The 20,500-nt window shown below is 43.9% G+C and overlaps 1 protein-coding gene across 2 annotated transcripts in view; it reads left to right on the forward strand.

The window, feature by feature from the left end:
- SMOX (spermine oxidase) overlaps window positions 1-20,500 on the forward strand; it is a 56,058-nt gene that overhangs the window by 12,289 nt on the left and 23,269 nt on the right. For both annotated transcript variants that reach the window (XM_050895663.1, XM_050895662.1), the window contains exon 2: window positions 18,591-18,825. In XM_050895663.1, coding sequence (XP_050751620.1) covers window positions 18,618-18,825 — 208 coding nt within the window. In that variant the 5' untranslated portion in view covers window positions 18,591-18,617. The remainder of the gene's footprint in view (window positions 1-18,590; window positions 18,826-20,500) is intronic.

Consider the following 20,500-nt stretch of genomic DNA (forward strand, 5'->3'; position numbering starts at 1 on the left):
ATGTTGTCAAGCAGCCATTTTATGGTGATTACATCTAGGTCATGTTTTCTTAGCTGGATCTTATGGGAATGTCATGTGGAACAGTGTCAGAGCTAATAAAGATTGCATTTCTGAATATCCTTATCACTTCAGTACAGGTATACATTTTTTTTTCTGCTGATGCATAGATCCTTTATTGTTCCATAGATTTTTGAAGCTAAAAGGGACCTTAAAGGTGATGAGATCTGCCCCTGTCCACACTGAAAGTTTAAATGTGCAAGCCACACCAGATTTATCAGGAGTTTTGTAACAGGACAGTTGCGATATGACAGCTCCAGGCGATCAAGAGGAAACAAACGTGATGTGTTTATGGGTCCCAAACAAAATTAAACAATTAGCTGAATCCAGTCTTCAGAGCAGCCTTTGAACGAATCCCAACCCTTTTTCTGCAAGGGCTGGAAAAATAAAGAACGTGTCTAATCTGTACCAGATATCAGCCAACAGTTATCTGTGCCTACGTGCTGTTACTCAGATCTCGTTAGCTGTCTAATTGGATAATAGGCAGTACACTTCACAACTACATAAGTATATTAAGCTTAATCTGCTTTGGAGCAGGGAGGGGAAGATGTGCTTGGTGACAAATGGACAGAAGATGATGCACAGTGGAGCAGCGGTGTAAATATGGTCCTGTGTCCCCATCACTTCATTTCCAGGAACTTTCTGAGGCAGAGGCTCTGTATGTCTGCAGCGTCCCAGAGCAGAGACTTGCAACGCTTTCAGACTTCGCCCGTGTTAGCCAGGCAATTTCACTTTTAAAAGCACAGTTTTTCTAGTGGTTAAATCCCTTTCAGAGGTGTCTTTTAATAAAACATGCAGGATAACTTCAAGCCTTGTTTCCAGTACATGAAGATGCACAGTGGACAGGATCAGAAAGCTTGCACAGGGGTTGGCGTGGCCAATACTATACATGGAAGAGAGAAGCTATTTGATTATTGAAATACTCTTCCCTTTCTTTCCTGAGAAGATGCAGTTACTGCATTTACCCATTTTAAAACTTTTGGAGTGGATTGACTCTTTCAAAGGCATAACAAAAACAAAGTCAGACTCTTGTAGAAGATGTGTGTCTATATTTTCCCAGCAGCTAGCTTATTTAGTGAAAGGCATGTGGGTATGATCACATTTCACGAGTTGCACCACCTATTATATTCTCAGGAGAAGGTATCTGCAAGGGACGTTTCTGAGGACAAAAGATGCATCTGCCAAGGGGATCTTTAGCTCAAGGTAATGGGAGAGAGACTGTGAAACACGTCCTGTCCAAATGTTTTGTGGGTTTCCTTGGGATCGATGGAGAGTTTTGACACAAGGCTCAAGTTGAGCCCAACTTTTGGCCCTATATCTTGGGTGAGGTGCCTAGTGCTTTTCATTTATAGCCTGCTTACCTTGTCTAAAAAGTATCTTTAGCTTGTCATACTGTCCAACATCTGTCTGTAGTAGGCAGAAAAGACAGTAGTAGACCTCTTAATCTTTAAGTGTCTTAAGCAAATGTAAACTCTGTTAAGTGTATTTATCACCAAGCAGCTCGTTTACCAGTTGTGCAAAGTACCATGTGGTTCATTTATATGGGAGGTTTGGAGGATTCTCTGATGCTTTCTGCCTTGACATCTGTGTTTTTGTGGCCAGCAAGAGTTAAGAGTTAGGCACTTGTCCATGCGAGGAAACTGTTCCACTGTGAAGTGGGGTGTGAATTTAAAGCATGCTGACTTTCCCGTGGAAAATCTTATTAAATAAGAAAACCCCTAAATCACTTTTACTTTGGATGAACGGAAAAGATTGCAGGGTAACTGTTTTGGTCCATTTCAGTGTAGACAAACTCCCAAACCACCAATTTATTTTGGATGAACTAGAGAATAGCTGTTGAATGCAGAAGAGTTTTTATAGTTATCCACACCTGATTTAGTGCCTGGACAAAAAGCGTGGTCAGCAGGGAAAATCGTATTTTTTCCAAAGGGTAGTTCACATCTCAGCATCTAAATTACTGGGACAGGCTCTGGAGAGGGTCTGTGTCTTTGTTTTCACTACGTAGGAAGCCTACCCTCCTAGCTGAGGCACTGACGGTGGGTAGCTACAGGTAACTGTTCCCTTCCGTTGCTGCGTGCCTGGGTCAGATTTCAATTTGAGGCATCCAGAAGAAATGAATGGGAGTGGTCTGGTATAGATGAAGTCCCCAAAGTGTTAAATGAGGTGAAGGTTGCGTGCTTTCTGTAACAATATACACTAATAATACCTTTATCTCCCATCCCGGTCTGCTGTGTATTGAAGTAAACTCCCGTACTCAATCCATCATCAACTTTGAGTTGGGCTAGACTTCAACCTATACTTATTAAAGGGTGAAGAGTGCTCTGTCATATGCAGTTGATAAGGGAATTCAGAAATAAAAGTGGATATTAAATTGTCAGTGGCCTTTTTTTCCCTTTAGCTTTAGCTGGAAAAAAATAATGGCATAGGTTGTTTTCCTCCTGCGTAGGCAATATCTAGACATGCCCAGCACTTTCAGGACTGTTTTTCAAAACCAAGATAACCATTATGGTGGTCCTGGCTGCTGCCTGCTGCAGAGCAAACCCACACCCAGTAACTTATGAATCAAAAGCAGAGCACCTGCTTGGTTGGTCATTAGTGTGTCTTCTTTACAAAATGTTTTAAAACCAAGACCAGATGTGCAATGCTGTATGTTTTCAAGAAGACAAGGCGGTGAGATTTGTGATGCTTCTTAGCTCTTGGGGAGGATTCATCTTGCGGTTGTGGCTGAGCGTGGATGAGCTGTCCTTGTAGAGGGATCCACAGTGCTCACAGAGGGAACGTGTCACTCTAGGTCTTCAGTAGGGTCTTTAAGCACTATTTTAAGTTTCCTGAGCCTAAGTCATAGAACATCTTACGTCTGCAGTCAAGGCCTTGACTGTGACAGGCAGTCCTTTGGAAAGCTGTGCAAAGATCCTCGTGTCTCTCAAAAACGGTGGCCTGTATTTCAGAAAGGGACATTGTGAGTGAGGAGAACAAGTTTCAAATCACATGTCCCCCAGCAAGTACTGTTCTTTCGGTAGGAAGACTTGTTGGAGAATGTTAATTGAGTCCCTTTTTAAATGAAGGAGGCTTTGCTTCCTTCCCAAGTTTTCAAAACAAATTTTCCAAATACAGAGCCTATGTTTCATTCAAGTGTAAATCCTTTCTCTTTAACCTGGAAGTTATCCCAGAAAAAAGCCTATCCATTCACTGCAGGACAGACCCTTGCGGTTGCGGTGGAAAAAAAGAAGTGGATCAAATTGTCCAAACAGGAAGGGAATTAAGAAAAGACTTTGCACAGTGAGCGGAGCTCTCATTTAAGTTTAAATGGTCATCCTACAAACTCCACTTTATATCTCTGTTGCTTTTGAAGCATCGCACAATAATCGAAGTGTCTGCTAAATTTGGAAAAGACAAATTTTTCTTGCCAACATGCCAGCCTATCTGTAGGCTGTATGGATTTCAGCGTGTAGTTATGGGAAGGATGCAAACAGTGATTTGAAATTTACTGGCTTGTTATCTCTTCTGACTTCCGCATAGCTCAGTCCTGGTGGGTATCTAATACTTTACACTGATGCCTTTTCATTTCAGGACGTTAATCAAAATGCTTTTTTGGCACAGCTAGGTGCTAATGCTGTTTTACATATGGTGAAGCTGAAGTATTGAAAGGATAAAGCGTGACGTGCTGAATAAAATGAGCTCCCATCTAAACACATTGAAATTGTGCTATATTTTTAGCAACTTATGGATAGGATTGTCATTCTTTTACCCCCAGTCACATGGGAAGGCTGTGGAAGAACAGATAAATCACAAGTGTCCCAGTTCCCAGTTTCTACTGTTTACCACATGACAAGTCTTCGTGCTCTGTGAAAGATCTCTTAGATCTAAAATCTCTCTTTTTTTTTTTTTTTTTTTTTTCCCCTCAGCCTGTGCTATTTAATTTTTCTTTGAGCAATGTTTTGTCTTAATTCTGTGAAGCTGTTTGAGACACAGTTTCCTGAAGAGGAGCAATGCAAACTAAACTCCCCTTTGTTTCAGTAAAATGTCTTGATTATCACAGAGAAGAAATGTTTTTGAGTTCAGGTGTGTCAGCAGGAATGAAAGGCACCTTGCCGAAGTGATAATCCATCATTAGTGTGTGTCCCATGGTACTCCAGGCTGCAGTTGCCTGCAGGGCACTTAGTAACCTCAAAGCACAAGAAGTCGACTGGAGTTGTTTTCTGTTGGAATCTCCAGACAAAATTTCATCCTCGGGCTTTGTTTTGAAGTTTGCAACAAAGTGGAAACAAAGCCGAAGGTGTCACTGTTGTGTTTTCATTCTCTTTCCTCTCCCACCCTTCTTTTCCTTGTCTTTGATGAGCTGTTTCTGCTCTCTGTTCTGTTTTGGTGTGCCTAGCACTCAGGAGGAAAATCATTCAGCAGGATTTCACCTAGCTGAAACCAAGACAAGGGTGAATTGCTTCTGTTGCTTTACAGCAGGGATGTGTTCCTGTGTAAGGTGTTTTTTGTAGCAGTCACGGATGTCCTCTGGATATCTCTAGATGACCTGAATGCAGATCGTGTTTAGTTAGGAGAAGGTCTGTGCTTTTGTATTGAAACGTTTCTTGTTGTCATATGCAAAACCCCATACCTCAAGCACCGTGGGGAAAACACCTGTCTTCTTCAAGGCAAGCTTCTGGTGGGTAAAAATCTCAGAAAGCCAGTCTGCCAGCCATGACCCAGACTTCATCAAGATCTAAGGACATGCTTCCCAACCTGAATTCCCCTACCTTGGGCTCTCGTCTGATACGTGAGCGTCTTTGTGCAGACAGCAGGATGGAGAAAGCTGTGTGTATCGCAGCGTGCTAAAGCCAGCCCTGGTTATGTGTCTGCTGTCTTAAAGCTGGAGCATGTGGTTTGCATTTAACATTCCAGCAAAACACGAGCCCAGGAGAAGTCCCCTCAATACAACTCCACCTGGAGAGACATACTTTTCCTGGAGTCACGTCTAGTCTGTTCCAGGCTGAAGTCAATCCAGTTACTGTGGGAGTAAATCCATGTGATATTTGGTTTTTCTGATTTTGGTTCTCATCCCCTAGTGTTTCAGTTGCATTTAATGATTTTCCCTGTGGCTTGAATGGTAAAGATGTGGTAACTGCTCGGGGATGGCTTAAAATCAAAGATTCAGTGTGGGTGTTGCTTTCAAATAGAGAAGAAATGATGCTATTTAGAGAGTTGTGCTGCTATTTCAGGGCAGTTTGTTAGGTCTGAGTTCTGAGAAGTGGTGAGAAAAAATAATTGCTTTTGGGCTAGCGTGTCTCATATGATGTGTCCTGAAATGATCCTCATGTACACATTGAGTTGGAACCAGTACTGAGCCTCTCTGCATGTGGATTCATTCCCTGTCTCACCCTCCTATTACACAGGATGGGAGGAGAAGAAAAGATTCCTGTTGAAACTTTGCTCCCAAGCTTGCTGCAATGAATTTAAAACCCCAAACCACAGAGAATTCCCAAATGTAATATGGACACCAGTGTTTATTTGACTGAGACCCCATTGTGTTCTGAGTTGTGCAAACACAGGCAAGTTTCCTATTTAATTAAGGCTGGTTTTATCAATTAAGTTTCCCAAACAATTGGAGAAAGAAGGAGGGTAGCGAAGATAAGATCGCACGGTTACGCAGATGGGATAGTGTACAGCTCTTTTTGGCAGTCGGAATACAAGTTCTGCAGGAAATTTTTTTGCAGCATTGTTCTGATCCATTATGCCAGTGTTTTTAGTTTGTAACCTCTTCTTTTCTGTAGTTTACTGTCTCTCCTTCCTTTTACAGTCCTGAAACACCAAGCTTTGCTTTCACAAGAAGCTTAGCAGTGGCAGATACCTCCTAATACTGAACGTGATCGAGGAGCTGGAGATAAGGGGAAGATTCCCACCGCGGGGTCAACCAGGGCTTGGGAAGCTTGTAGAGACACGGTAAAAGGCAAGCCAGTTTGGGTCTGGTTGTTGCTTGTCCTGGTTAGCTCAACAGCTCTATTCTGAGCTAGTAACCTTCTGCGTTGTCTGAGGCTAACACAGCCAAACTGCATCTTGCTGTACTGGTTTCGGTTCTGGCCAGCTCACAGTGTTGATAGGTCCCCGATGGTCTATAGGATGTGGAAACATAGTGATTTCTACCACAGGTGTTAGAATTTGTGGCTAGATCATGATTTTGATCGCCAAGGTTAAGATAGGACTATCCCATTGACTGCAGCAGGTTGAATACCACTCTGGTGTCCCTGTTTTCTCCAGTTGCTCCTGATGCCAGTAGAAGAGCGTTCTGGCAGCGTAAGCTGTCCCTGGTGATGGAGTAGATGTTGTGGGATGCCTTCTAGGTAGGTGGGCCCTTGTACCTATCTCTGCAACCTCCCAAAATAAAGGGGATACTGATACGCCAGCTACAGCATATACTTGTTGTGTCTTTGGGGGATTTGTTGAGCAGAGGATTTACTGGATTTGCTCCTCTGTTGTGCAAGGAACATGCCGAAGCTGTGCTTTTTGTTGCTACTGTGAAACTCCTTTTAACTGTGTCCTGTGTAATACTGTAGCCTCTGGCACATGAACCACAGCATTACAGTGTTCTGATCTTACTAGCTGCATGAGAAGCACCGTAGCCCAGACCGCATGGCACAGGGAAGTCATTGTCTCAGCTGCAGACGAACTAACCAGCTTTGTGTGACCAGAAAAGCTGCAATAAAAAGGGGAAGGAAGAGACTTATGCCTCCAAGACTGTCCCAAAAGCTCAGCCAGTCTGACCGTAGCTGACCCATGTTACCATCACGGGGTGCCCTTGCTGTGTGTTCCTGAAAGGTCTTTGACTTCATTCTCAGCCCATTTCTCCGGGAATCGCTTGGGGATGGTGACCGCCTCCTAGCACTTCCATGGGAGCTTCTGATGGTGGAGGAAATCATCTAGTCCTTAAATTTATCCCCGGACTGTAAATGAAGATGCCGACCCACTGGCCAAGGTGTATTCCAGCAGGCTGTCAGAGGGGCCTTCGAAGAGCAGTTCAAGATAGCCCGCTCCCATCCCAGCATCTCGGAGCTGGCTGAGCCTGCTGTGTTCTCATGGTACCCTTCAGCCAGAGGAACGTGCTTGAGAATCGGGCATAGGCCAGCCAGTTATTTTGATTTATTTTCTTTTCTTTTCCATCAGATGAGAAGGATTTGAAAAACACATAATGATGCATTTTATCACTGAGTTTTAAATGGCATGATTCATCCCCTATGTTCTTGGCATGATGTTCTTTGGTTTATTTTTTGGATATCCTTGCAGTGCTGTTAGTGCCAAGCACTATATGGAAGTGCCCCGTGGCAGACAACCTGCTCTGCCCATATGTTAGCTTTAAAAAAAACCCAACTCATAATAGGAAGTCTTTATGCTGCATGCCAAGATGCTTGGGGCTTGTTAAATATATTCTACTTGTCAACAACTACCCAATTTAAAAAGTAGCCTTGGTGTGAATCAGCTTTGAACAAGTTCATTTGACTCGAGGGATATTTGCAGGCATTAAAACAAGTTGGATCACAGTGGCAGAAATGTGCAGTGGTTTCCTGATCAAAAGCACCATCCAGTGACCCATTTTTTGTTTTGTTTTGTTTTAATCTCCTCTAAACATTCAAAAGTACAGAGATATTTCCCAGTTAGCAAATTTTTGGTGACTTTGGAGAGTGGAGGAGGCTTACTGGGGCAAGTGTTTCTGGGAGCCACTCGGTGTGTTACTGGAACACTTGCTGCAGTCGATGCGAACTGAATGTCGGTGTGCAGGGGTATGGGTGTAACAAGACAAAGCGTCCTGACACTTCTTTGCCTGAAGCCAGTATTACTCAATGGGGCTCACTGGCTGCAGCAGCGGATTCCTCACTGATGTATAAATCACATGTCATGTTTGTGCGCTCCTCAACAGGTTAATTTATAAAGTCAGAATTGTGGCACCCATTTACAAAGCTTTGCTGGCTTGTTGTCTGAAATTGTCTGCCCAGCCCGCTCCCCTGCCAGCTCTGAAAATCATCTCTCAGTGGGGAGGCTAGTCCGTGTGTGAAGGGTATGGGAGCCGGTGGCTTGTTGCTATGCTTCCTGGACTCCTTGTCTTGAAGACTGAATTATCACAGATGCTGTTTTGTCCACATTTCCCACTCTCAGTGGGCTGCTGGTCTGATCGCTCAGAGATGTGGACACTAGCTAGCTATATCTTTTCTTGCAACGCAGCTGTGGATAAGCTGCTCAGAACATCAGACGGCAAAGGAGGTGCCTGGTGCCTCTAAGCTAGCAGGAGATCTTATCACGGAGCCTTTTCCACTATCTTTGCTGATTCAGAGATAATTATAAAATGTCAGATTTGACAGTTTATTCTCTCTGTCTCCCCCGCGTTTTTCCTGGATGATGGTGTTGTGGGAAGAGGCAAAGGGGACAGCTGTCTTGGATCATACTTACGAAAAACATTGTTTCTCAGTACAATTTTTTGTTGCCGTTGAAGAACTTAAATGTTTCTGCTTCCTTTTCTAGGCCAGCAGTGTAGGACCACAGAGTGGTGCTGTTGTTGGAGCCTGTAGCCTGCATAAGATCTGATGGCCTCAACTCTAAGATCTAGCAGCTCTGAGATCTATTCTCATTCATAACTAGTGGAGTAGTTTTACAGAGGTGGCTCCGAATGGTCATCCTTATATGACACGGATAGGTGAAATGGCTTGCCCAAGGTCCCACAGACCGTCAGTGGTCGCACTAGGAGTAGGAGTCCATTTTTGTGTGTATATCGAAGAAGCACAGCTTCTTCCCAGCTTGGCAAGAGGAAACAATGTAGTATGGCCCCATCTCTGTCTCTCCTGAGATGTGGGGAGGTGATATTTCTGGAAGCGAGGGGGTAAATGAAGATAAGGCTTGCGGTGTTTTGTTACAAGAATAAAGGCTAGGCAGCCCAGCTAAGGTCATCTTCTCAGGCTGGAGGAGACCTGAGTTTGGACAGGCAAAGGTTAATGCTGTAATTTCCCTCTGTCTCTTTTGGGATGTGTCCAGAGGAAGAAGAGTGCAGAGTCAGCCTGAAGGTCTCTCCTGCCTTCAAAAAACTGATGCCAAGGAGGTTTTGGGCGCAAGGCTGCAGGTTTGGCATATAGGTAAAACAGGAAGCATTTTGTTCGTGCTGCTGTCTAAGAGTACACGTGGTGTGTTATTAATGTGTTTCCTTCCTTGATGTCTGATCCAGCTCTGCATTCACTGTGTGTCAGTCATTGGGGCGGGTCAGTAATTTGTAAATGGGGCTTGTAGATGCTAAGGTAAGATCAACGCTACTGAACTGCAGCCTTTTCAGCACCTCAAGCCGCATTTGACGGCTTGGGCTTTTACATGGGCAAATTTTAGTGGATGGTAGCATTTGTCTTCAGTTCCAACTTGTTTTTCTCTCACAGCCACACCTATAAATTCCAGCAGCTCTCTGGAAATCGAACCACTTCGTTTCGGCTTCTGCCTGCGGAAGTATAAGGCAGGACATGAGTTGCTCGTCTGCAGCAGGAGTGCTGGCTTGTTTTTGTGAAAAGCTGTCTGGCTTCCTTGTACTACCATGGTGAGAAAGATAAGCATGGTCATCTCTCCATCACCAGGGCTGGTGGGCAAAGGTGAGGCACACAGGACAAATGGGTTGTGTTGATGGTGTGGGATGCAGTATCATAGAATCATAGAATGATTTGGGTTGGAATGGACCTTAAAGATCATCTAGTTTCAAGCCCCCCACCATGGGCAGGGACGCCTTCCAGTAAAGCAGGTTGCTCAAAGCCCCATCCAACCTGGCCTTGAACATTTCCGGGGATGTGGGTGCTGCAGAGATGATGGAGATGCTCCAGTCAAAACCTGCTTGGGTCCAGGGAGAGTTGCTCACTCAGGCTCACATGTCCCCATACAGCATCTGCAAGGCTTCTGGCTCCAGTCGGGCATGAAGAGGTGATGAGGAGCAAGGGGATGAAGTCGCTCTGATGGGAAAAGCAGGGATTTTGGATCTGTCTTGCTTCTTTCAAGTACTGGAAAACACTGCATTCAAGGAGACCATGCTGATGATGGTCCTGCTTGGGGCAGGAGGTTGGAGTAGAGCCTTTCAGGGGCTGCTTCTGACCAACGCTTCCAGTTTCTGTGAGCTGTCAGAACAGGTCTCCTCTGCCAGGACCTGCTGCCTGCCCATGCCTGGCAGCTGCCTGCAAAAGAGGGCAGCAGGACTGATCTGGGGCTGAGTGACTTGTTCCAGCTGCCCACATCCAGCCGGCAAACCTGTTTAGACTAAAATACTGAATTGGATAAAGCCTGAGCATGAGGATGACGATGAAACGCCACTCTCCGGGTGGTTTCAGCCCAGCAGTTGGATGTGAGTTTCCAGCATGTGCAGGTGTAACATGAGTTAACCTGGATCTCACGGGTGCGTATGCTGTCGGTGACACCAGTTTATGAGCTTGGGAAGTGCCCTGGTATGTATGTAGATGGCTGCGGACCATTATCCTGCTCCTGCAGCTCTCCAGGTAGCTGAGTAAACGAGGTGTGTCTGCTTCCGATGCAGTAAACCTCCCGTTGTGCTGCAGACGCAACCTTGCGAGGTTGGCGTTTGCACAACTACTGTACAAAGGCAGTTTGTAACAGCAGGCTTGTTTCACTCACGTATCTGACTGACGTGGAGTACTTAAGTTCAATTAATAATGCTCCTGCCTTCTTTTGAAAGGGTGTCCGTACTTAACCCATGCTGGTATAAATGGTGATTCTGAGAAGGATTGTGAGCGAGTTTGGCGTGCAACCTGCTGGATTAAAAAGGAGGGGGAGGTATGTGGAGAAGGACAAAAGAGACGTATCTTCCAATTTGATATGTTTACAGCCTGGAGAGCTTGGAAAGAGCATCTTGAAATAACAGGCAGTAAGGATTAATGTGCTTGCTTCTGAGAAGGCTGATGAAAGGGGAAGAGAAGGAGAAGTTACAAAATGCTTGTTTGTTGTGCCAGGAGCCATGGAAAACCACAGCTAACAGCGATGGGAGACACTGGCGACAGGCAGTGCTGGGGCCAGCACAGAAATCTCCTTCCATGTCATTTTTTTATCTACTCGGAGATATGATCTGCTCTACCCTGACCTATGCTCAGTGGGCAGCCTGAGTCTGAAGCCTGGAAAGGTGTTAAAGGAGACAAAATTGCTCCAACTAGAATAATCCTTCCAAGAACTTCTCCCTCAGCTTAGGAAAAAAGGTGCATTAGAGATGATAATTGAAAATTTTGTTATTGCAGTTACTTAGATAAAGGTTACTCATGCAACCATGCACTTGCTCAGTACAAATAGTGCTAGACTGCATAATGAGTTAATGGCCTAAACACTGGAGTGTCTTTACATCTGCTAAATAAGTTGCCTTTGTTTCCATTGTGGAGCTTTTGCATATGGGCTCTGCTAATAGTGCTTTCAGATAACCACTCTTCTGTATGCAGTTGATGAAATAATAGAGATTATTACATGTATTGAAAAAAGGCTTTTGAAACTCTGTATCAAAAAGTTTGCTGGTTTTGTTTTTTTTTTCTTTTTTTAATTGGTTTCTGAGGCCCAGGAGATGCCCTGCACTGGGTGGTCTGTGCAAATTTCCATTCCTTAGGCATCACTGGAAACCACCTGCGTGTGCGCTCCATCTCTACAACGCTATGCTAATAATGCACGTGCGCACAGACATACAGTTCTGCGTCATGGTAGATTCCTGAGGTGCAAAGGCCAGAAAGTTTTGTCTTGCAAATCTGCCCTGCTCTGTCACCATCGAATAGGCAGGAGCATTCCCAGCACCACAGCCCTGTCTTCTGGTGGGACTGGAGTGTAAATGTCTATGAGAGATTGGATCCTGATTTAAAAAGCTTCAAGCAATATCCTCTCTGTCTTCAGTGAAAAGTATTTCAACAGCTGGTTAGTGTCACTGTTAAAAAGACATCTTATTTCTGTTCCGAATTTTTCTAGCTTCTGCTCTTGGTTGCTCAATCTCGCTTTGTCTCTGCTTAGATTGATTTAATCCTTTGGTGTCAAGTATTCGCTGTTTGTAAACACTTTCAGACTGCGATGACAAACCTGCATTATAAACACATGTATATGTAGTGCCCCTTCATGTGTTGAAAGTATCTTGAATAGTTGCACTTAAACACACTACTATTTTATTATTATTTTTATTTCTTGTGCTTCCTTTTAGTCTTTCAACTGAAATGAAGTCTTGTTGTTTTTATCTGAGTTCCTTTCAAACAAACACAATATTGTTGTTTAGGTTTCTGATTAAGGATGGTGCTTAATTCCCATCAATTAAAAACCTAGAGGGAACAAAACGATTCTGGTAAATTTTAGTCGGTTTATGCTGGAGCTGCTTGATCTGTGAGGTCAGCAGGGAATTTGTTTGTGTTGATGATGCATTTCTCACCCTCCAAACTGGCTGTTACACTTGTTAATGTGAAGACTGTCAATTCAACACTCTACAGAAGGACTAAAAAATTCAGGCCAATAATGTGGTTAGGAAAGAACAGCAGGTCCTCGTGCAGGAGTCTCAGAATAGCAAGTGGAAGTGTAGCCACTGGCTGCCTCTTCTGGAGATGCAGTTCCTGTCAACCTCATTTTAGCTGTCAAAAGCTATTTCTAGATCAGTAAGTATGTCATGGTAATATGAGGCGATATGTTGAGTGAAAGAGTCAGTGCTGAGGTCCCCATGTCTGCGAGTGCGTGTCCCTGGAGGCTTCAGGTTGGACTTGCTGTACTCCGGTCCCGTGAATGCTCCTTAGTGGCTGGGGATGCATTTTGGTTCTCCTGGAGTGCATCTTCTAGTTTAGTTTCATCCACAAGGAGTGAAGCCGTTTGGCTGCTTCAATACCACTGCACAGCATGAATGAAAGCATGGGAAGTGGAGGTGTGGAGGTCACTCCAAAGCAAACTCCCGATCCTAGCTAAACTGCTAATGTAAGAGGACTCAGAAAGGTTAGGTGATTGTTTTAAACTGGTCTGTAAGCTTCCTTTCAGCTTGTCTGTCCTAAGATAGGTATGCCGAAGATCAGCAGAATGGATTACTCCTCCTCTCCATCACCTGAAAGGCTGCAGACAGCACACGCAAGTTGGACACCCGAGTAATGAAATGGGATGAGACCTGTCCCACCTGGGATGACCATGATTGTGGTCTGTGGTATGCCGGGAGCTCGCAGCTATGGCTCGTGGGTGTCGGACAACCTGCTGTGTGATATGAAGTCTGAAGGGAGAGGAAGGTTGCTTCTTTTAAGACTAACCAATCCTGGTGGGAAAAACAAACAAACCAAAAAAACCCCAACCAGCCAACCTCCAGAGAAGCCTTTAAGCACGTAAGCCTTGTTTTCAGTATGTTGCCTTGCCTAAGTCTTTGTGTCATCACAGCTAGGACAGTACTACCACAAGAGTATTTGGGTAAGCTAAGAATAGCAGATTTCCTTGAGAAATGTTTTTGTTTATTTTGGTTTTGTATTTTTAAATTGTTGGAGCCTTGGTGACCTTTTTCTTAAGGGTCCTAGAAGAATAGCCTGATCAGAGAGTATTGCTGTAATAAGGAGGGCAGTTGTGAACTGCCTTAATTCTCTGGCTTCTTCCTTGTGACTTGCAAGGTTTTACTGGCAAAATGATGAAAAAAAATCATGAAGTGGAAATACCTCTGAACTTTATTGCTATTGCTGCTGGACTACAGGTAGAGAAGGCTAGCGTGACATTTGCATTCATGCCATTTCTATGTTGCCATTGTCTGTGGGGCCATTGTAATTTAAATATGTAGAAGGCACTCTGTGTTAAAGGGGATATATCCAGAATATATCTTTATTAAAAGGATGAGAAGTAGGAATGTGTTCAAAATTATTTCTAAGTTATTGCTAGGCTAGCTCTGGTGTGAAGTCCTGCTGAAAGCTAACAAGGCTCCTCTGTGCAGATGAAAAGAGTAATTTCCCTGGGAGCAGTCAGTGGGCTGGGTGCGTAACTAAGAGCAGCAGAGATGAAGGGATGGGGAGTTCATAGGATTGAAGGGTACAAATGCCAGGAATGGAAACCCATGATTCTGGGTTGGTAGAATGATGCCCATCTTTGAAAAAATATTTTTGCAAAGATTTGCCTGCTGGGAAACAGCGGTTGAGCTCAGGGGTTTTTTTTGGAGGGGGGTTATTCCTGGGGATTTTTTTAAGGTGTTTTTTTGAATGAAGGAAATGGACAGTAGTGAGAAGGGATGAATGAAGGGGAGTAGCACCCAGGGAGACAAGGGCAGAATGGCGGTAGAGACTGAGAAAAGGGAGCAGGTCTGGAAGAAGTAGTGATTCAAATATCATGAGTGAGACACTGAGATGCACAAGAGGTAAGAGGATCAAAGCTGTTTTTTTTAAGACAGAAGGAAGAAGTGTATTTGGATTTTTGAAAAAATGTTATTTTATTTTATTGTGGATAGCCGGTGCCTGTTAGCTATCTCACAGGAAAGCTATAAGCAAGACAAAGCAGAGGGAATTTTACTGTTAGTCAAGCTATGATTTAGTACTGCCCGTGCTCTTAGACGGACACAAAGTAAAATTACAGCCTCATAGAGATTCACAGTACAGCAGCTAACACTTCTTATCCTGTGATTTAAAAAAAAAAAAAAAAGAAAAAAGAAACCACCCTTTTTGGCAATCAAGAAGAAGTAAAAAGCCAAACTATCTTTGTGTCAGAGGACCTAGTAATATTCACTGGCTTAGGCCCTGGCTGGTGGCTTGGCAAGTACTGAAGGTAGAGCATTGCACATAATAGGCCGTGTTTTATGTGCTTGTCTTACTTATGTGCCTAACAGAGTGTATAATTGATACTGAAATAAAGTGTAGTGGGGATTCATATATTTATATCGTCTGTTCATTTCACAATGGAGCATGTATCCTGGTTGGAAAGCCCAAGCTCTTGCTAAATTTTAATTGCCTTCTCCTGCTGATCATACAGTAAAGGTTGTTGGCTAATTAAGGGTGGTTTCTAAATCAGGATTCTGTACACACAAAATACCCTGTTATTTTCTCATCTGTCTAGACAGGTCACCTAATCCAGTATTAAAGTGCTGAAACAGGAGGGGAAAACATTTTCTTGAAGCTTTCATGTGAAGAATTCACATGAGTTCCCCGAAGCCAGGATTAGGAAAGCTGTACTTAAGAACTGAGCTGCAGTGGTTCAATTTCTATGGGATGTAGACGGCAGAAAAGATGTTTCTTTACTGTGGCAATTAAAATACATGCATCAAAGTGTTATCTGGAGACTGGATGAGAAGTGGAGAGTGTTGTAGAATGTCTATGGGTTGTAATAAATCCCGAAGACACTTCCAGTAAGAGTTATTTCAGCTGTGGATTTATAATAGCTCACAAATGAGGAAGGACTAGCCAGATTAAGATTTATTTCTTCTTGAAGAAGAGATGACTAGGATTATATATGAAGGTCCTTAGCACTGAGGAGAATGTGAACAGGGAATGACTGTTCAATGTTTCTTATAACATAGTTTTGGGGGATGTCCTCAATTTTCATTGGGTAGCAGTTTTGAAACCACCAAAAGGACATTAATGTTTGCATAAGATTTATAGACTGTGGAGCTCCTCACCACAAAATTGTTCTGAAGGCCAGAAGCATATAGGGATTCAAAAAAGAGTCGGCAAATGCAAGGGGGAGAGGTCCCCAGGGTTGTTATGCTCAGAGGTCTGGACGTTATCTCTGCCTTACCGGACTTACTGCTGGAAGCTGGTACTACCAAAAGAGGGTCATTCCTCTTCATACCAACCCCAGACTCTTCAATATGACTTGCTGTGGCAGTTCTTATGTACCCTTTAATAACTGTACTGCTTTGCCCTTCATATCCCAGTGGTGGACTTTCCTGAAGCTCTGAATACAGAGAACCCAGAGAAATTTCACTTCTTAACTTGTTAGATTAAAAGTCAATAAATTGGCATGCTTGGGAGGGGAGGTAAAGGACCAGCGATTCACAGGACCCAAGAAATGTAGGGGCTTCACTCGACCTCAAGAGAAGATAAAAACGATGGTGGAAAGAACATTTCTTTGTAGGAAGCCCAGCTCCTTCCCCTTGTCCTGCACTGGTAAATAGAGAAAGTGATGCTTCCTTTTTGGTTCAGTTTTTAACTAGAATGTTGACCCTCCTCTCTGTTTGTGGTGTGTGTTTGTGTGAGTCTGTTGAGGAGTGGTGTCGTCTTTTGTATCGGCCTCTGACTGGTGAGGATTTAACCTACGCATCATGGAGCAGTTGCCAACTAACTCCCGAGGGAGGCCCTCCATACCTGGAGTGCCATGTTCCTGTTTATCTTAACCCATTCTGAAAATCCACTTGCGGAGTGGATTAAGATGAGAGAGAACAAAACACTCCCATCCCAGATGAGCAAAGTCCACAGGAGGAATGAATCAGCATCAAAGCCAAGTAGAGACAAGTCCTAAGGTGTCTGCAACTGGAAACTTGATCCATCTCCCCAGCTGCTGTAGGGAAGGAGCTTTGCATCCTCCACCCCCAGCCCGCTCCAGATCTTTACTGTTTCTAGTGGAACAGGGAAGAAGTTGTTCGCTGCTACTTCTTCTAGCTGTTGTACTGCTTTTGTATCCACCTTGCTCAGAAGTAAGTCCAGTGCCTGGTTTTGGCTGCTCACAGCTTTTCCACTTGTCAAATGACCATGATTCGTGACTCTTGCCGTGGACTAGAGAACACTGCATGCTTGACATGTTTGACTTCAGCTTGGAGGTAACTCTCCAAACACCAATGTCTGGCTCCCTATGACAAATACCTGCTGGCTGAGATCTGTTGGTCAGGACATGAAAACAGTGAGATGATTGATGTAATGGCAGGTAGAAGTTTTTAGCTTGGCTGCAGCCAGAGCTGGCTCGATGTCGCCTGTTCCGTTGTTCAGCGGCAGTTGGAACAAGCTGTATTGGCAGAAGCAGAGTTTGTTACAGGCTCTCTGCTACTCTCTCTTGCAGGTAAGCCCGGAGAGGGTGGATTGAGCTGAAGTTGTTCCAGCTGAAACTAAACATTTTCAAAATAGTTGTCAAGAGTTCCAGCAGGACCACTTTACTTTTTATACCACTGCTTAAATCACTACTGGCTGCAGTCTGGTGTCACCTCTGTTACAGAGAGCAGGAGATGCTTGGTCAACATACATAAATGCTTTAAGATCCCGGAGAAAAAGAGACTCTCCAAATGAAACCATTATTGCTTTGTACTTCATTAGTATACATGATCATATACTGCAATAGTCCAACAGTGTCTTAAGCACAAAGGTTTGACTCTTCTCTTGGTGATGCAAGAGAGGAACAGGAGTCTTTGACACTGGCCAAGTGTTGGGCGAATTGGGGAAGAACTCAGAAGGTGTATCCAGCCACTGGGCAACAGGTAGAGGCAGGATACTAGCTCCTTGGATTTCTCTGCATTCAGTAAGCGTTGGGTAGGGAGGGCAGTAAGGCTAGGAATTACGTGTGTGCTTTATCCAAATCATTGGGCACCAGCTGATTCAAGGGCCGATGAATCCTGGGCTGTGTGTTTATCCTTTGCAAGTCAGGACTGATGTCTTCTTGGGCCTGGTGGAGTATGGGTCTCTGCACCCCGTTCCTTCGTGCTCTCGAGGGCAGGTGCGAACCTACCCAGAACCAGATGACTAGACATTGACATTCGTGTATAAAGACATCCTACGTTGGTGATCCCTGATTAAGGTTTAACCTTAACCATGGACTCAGGCCGTGTCCTAAAATAAGGTGATGGGACTCGAGAACTAAGGGTATACACAGTTAAAAAGATGGCTTCTAGGAGTTTGCAAAGAAAAATAGGATACCACTTGGAAGAGCAGTTGGATGCATTGGGTAGGTGGAGGTAGAATTGGACTAGTCAGGACTGATATGGGTTTGAACCTCTCTTCATCAAAGACTGAGGCTGATCCTGATGTGGCAGGACAGCGTTGGCTCCAGGGGCTGCATCATGTGGCTGTGAATTTTTCAATTAGCCCTTGTTGGCTTTCATCAGTTGAAACATTTTTCCATCTGTACCATTTCTGTAATGATTGGTTTGATATCCGATCTCCATGCTTTAAGCTAAATCCTCTTTACCTAGTCCTGTAGTTATAGGATCTGAAGCTTATGCTTTGTGGTTGCCACAGAGGCAAAGTGAAGCTTCATCGCTGTGTTGTGGAGCTTGTCGGCACTGGGCACGTGGTTTTCTTTTTCTTTTTTTTTTTGAAGTCTTTACCACAAAATTGCCACTTTTGGAGGTTATATAAAGAGATGGGAGTTTGAAAACCCTTTGACTTCTCTGGAAATAGTCTACATGGTACAAGAGGGTGGAGATTTCTGGAGTTTCCAATACTGGTACTCCAGGCCAAAAAGTTGTTGCATCCCAATTTGACCTCAGTTATCCTTACTATGCATCCCATTTTGAAGGCTGGGTCTAGTTCATAAGTTTTCTTTCTTTCCTGCTGGACTTTTTTGTTTTTATAGACTTCCTTAGGATTTTTAACTGCAGAGGATAAGTTTGAGCCGAGTTCCCTGAACACGCTTGTTTGCTTTTTCCATAGGTTCCTTAGAAAGAGAGCTTGGACGGCATGCAAAGTTGTGAAATATCTGCAGACAGCACGGATGATCCTCTTAGTAGTGGCCTACGGAGAAAACGACAGCCTCGAATAGTAGTTATCGGTGCTGGGCTTGCAGGCCTGTCAGCAGCGAAAGCGCTCTTGGAAAGCGGTTTCACGGATGTAACTATCCTTGAGGCGACTGACCGAATTGGAGGCCGCGTGCAAAGTGTGAAACTTGGTAAGAGCAGCATTTTGAGAGTAATGCGTTCAGCATGCTTTATTCTGCTAGCAAGGCTTTGTATTGTCATTAGGTTAATTTGACCTTGGAAATGTGCTTTTTCAGTCAATGTGCACATGCAAAAGGTTATTGGAGGTGTGATGATGTCAGGAACCTTGGTCTCCTTTGATCCTTGGGCTCCTTTCAGGGTGGGTGGGTGAATCTGAGCTATCTTGTGCATCTCTTTCGAGGGAGGGCTGCTCCAAACCCGTGCTTCTATAAAATAAAGACCTCGGTGATCGTTTTCGTTTGGACAGGAAGAGCTCTGTGTAATGGGTCTGTGAGAAGTGTTCTGTGATTAAATAACTCTATCGAGACAGTTTCCACCAACGTTTTCAAGCTTGACTCTTGACTAGGAGCAGTCAGTAAATCTCCTGGCTAGTGAAGGGCTGTTTCTCAGTGACTTACATCACTTGCAAAGGGGCAAGCTCCAAGCTATTCTGTTTCACAAACAGCCCCATTCATTTCCCTAGAACTAATTTACTGTGTAGGGCACTACCCACTGTGAATCAGGCTGCTGGAAAAACCTCTTCAATGTATCCTTTCATCGTGATTTGCAGCTTTCCTACCTCTGTGGCTTCCTTTCTCAGTGTGTAATAAAGGTGCAGACACTGGATATTTTAATCCCGTGTCAATTGGAAGGGCTTGTAAAATCTCTAAATGCAAAACTACTAGAACAAATGTTACCCTTTGCAGCACAGTAGTCAATGAAACTTTCCCTGGTATCTACGAGGGCATTGCCTGTCTCTTCTCCACAGGAGGCAAAAGGCTCTTCGCTTTTACTGAATTGCCTTCCTGATTTCAATTAACTAGCTCTGTTTCTGATCCCACTCTCTGTATTTATTAACTTTGGCCTCTTGCTGCCCTCCTTTCTTTTTATTTGTCAGGTGCTTACATCACTTACTATATTTTACTCGATAAACTCACCACAGTAAATAAACAGCAGTGTCCTATGAACTTTCAGAAGGGAAATGAATGAAAAGGCAGTTGGACAAATCTAATCTGCCGGGTTTGAATAGGGCACTTTACATTCTGCTGAGACTTGGCATAGAGGTTAGAATGGGAAGTGTGTCCTTTACTCACAATACACTGTATTAAAAATATCCTGGATCATGTCTGTGAGAGGAGGGAAGTGTTAAAGACCTGAAATCTTCAGGAAGCAATACATCATTTTGTCAGTGCACCTGTGACATAGTTTTGTTGTACTAGTATTGAGACCAATCCTCTCACCTTTGGACACCTTCACCGGTTACTCCTGTCTTTGCCTTTGCTGGGAATCTACCTCCTGTTCGTTAACGCTTCTCAACTAATATGAGACAAGAGCAGGCTTTTCAGTCTGGTGGAGATCTTGCAGTTTGTAGATGTAACTGTTAGTTGCAGAGCAGAGGACTGGAATCCAAAATCTTGATCTTTTAATACCTTTCTTAAAACTACAAGCTGTCTATCTTTTCTTATCTTCTGCAAACTGTCAAAGTTACACTGTGTGGGTACGGATTACAGTTCTCTCCCAAGGTGGGTCCGTGTTCTGGCCCCTTGTGCGCTTTGCAGATTCACATGCCCTTTAGCCAAACAATTTTGGAGCTCTGTTGGGTGGTGAAATCTTCAGGAGCAGAGTGTACTCAGAACATCCTTATTC

Source organism: Gymnogyps californianus, chromosome 4 (assembly GCF_018139145.2).
Source record: "Gymnogyps californianus isolate 813 chromosome 4, ASM1813914v2, whole genome shotgun sequence".
NCBI classification, from domain to species: domain Eukaryota; kingdom Metazoa; phylum Chordata; class Aves; order Accipitriformes; family Cathartidae; genus Gymnogyps; species Gymnogyps californianus.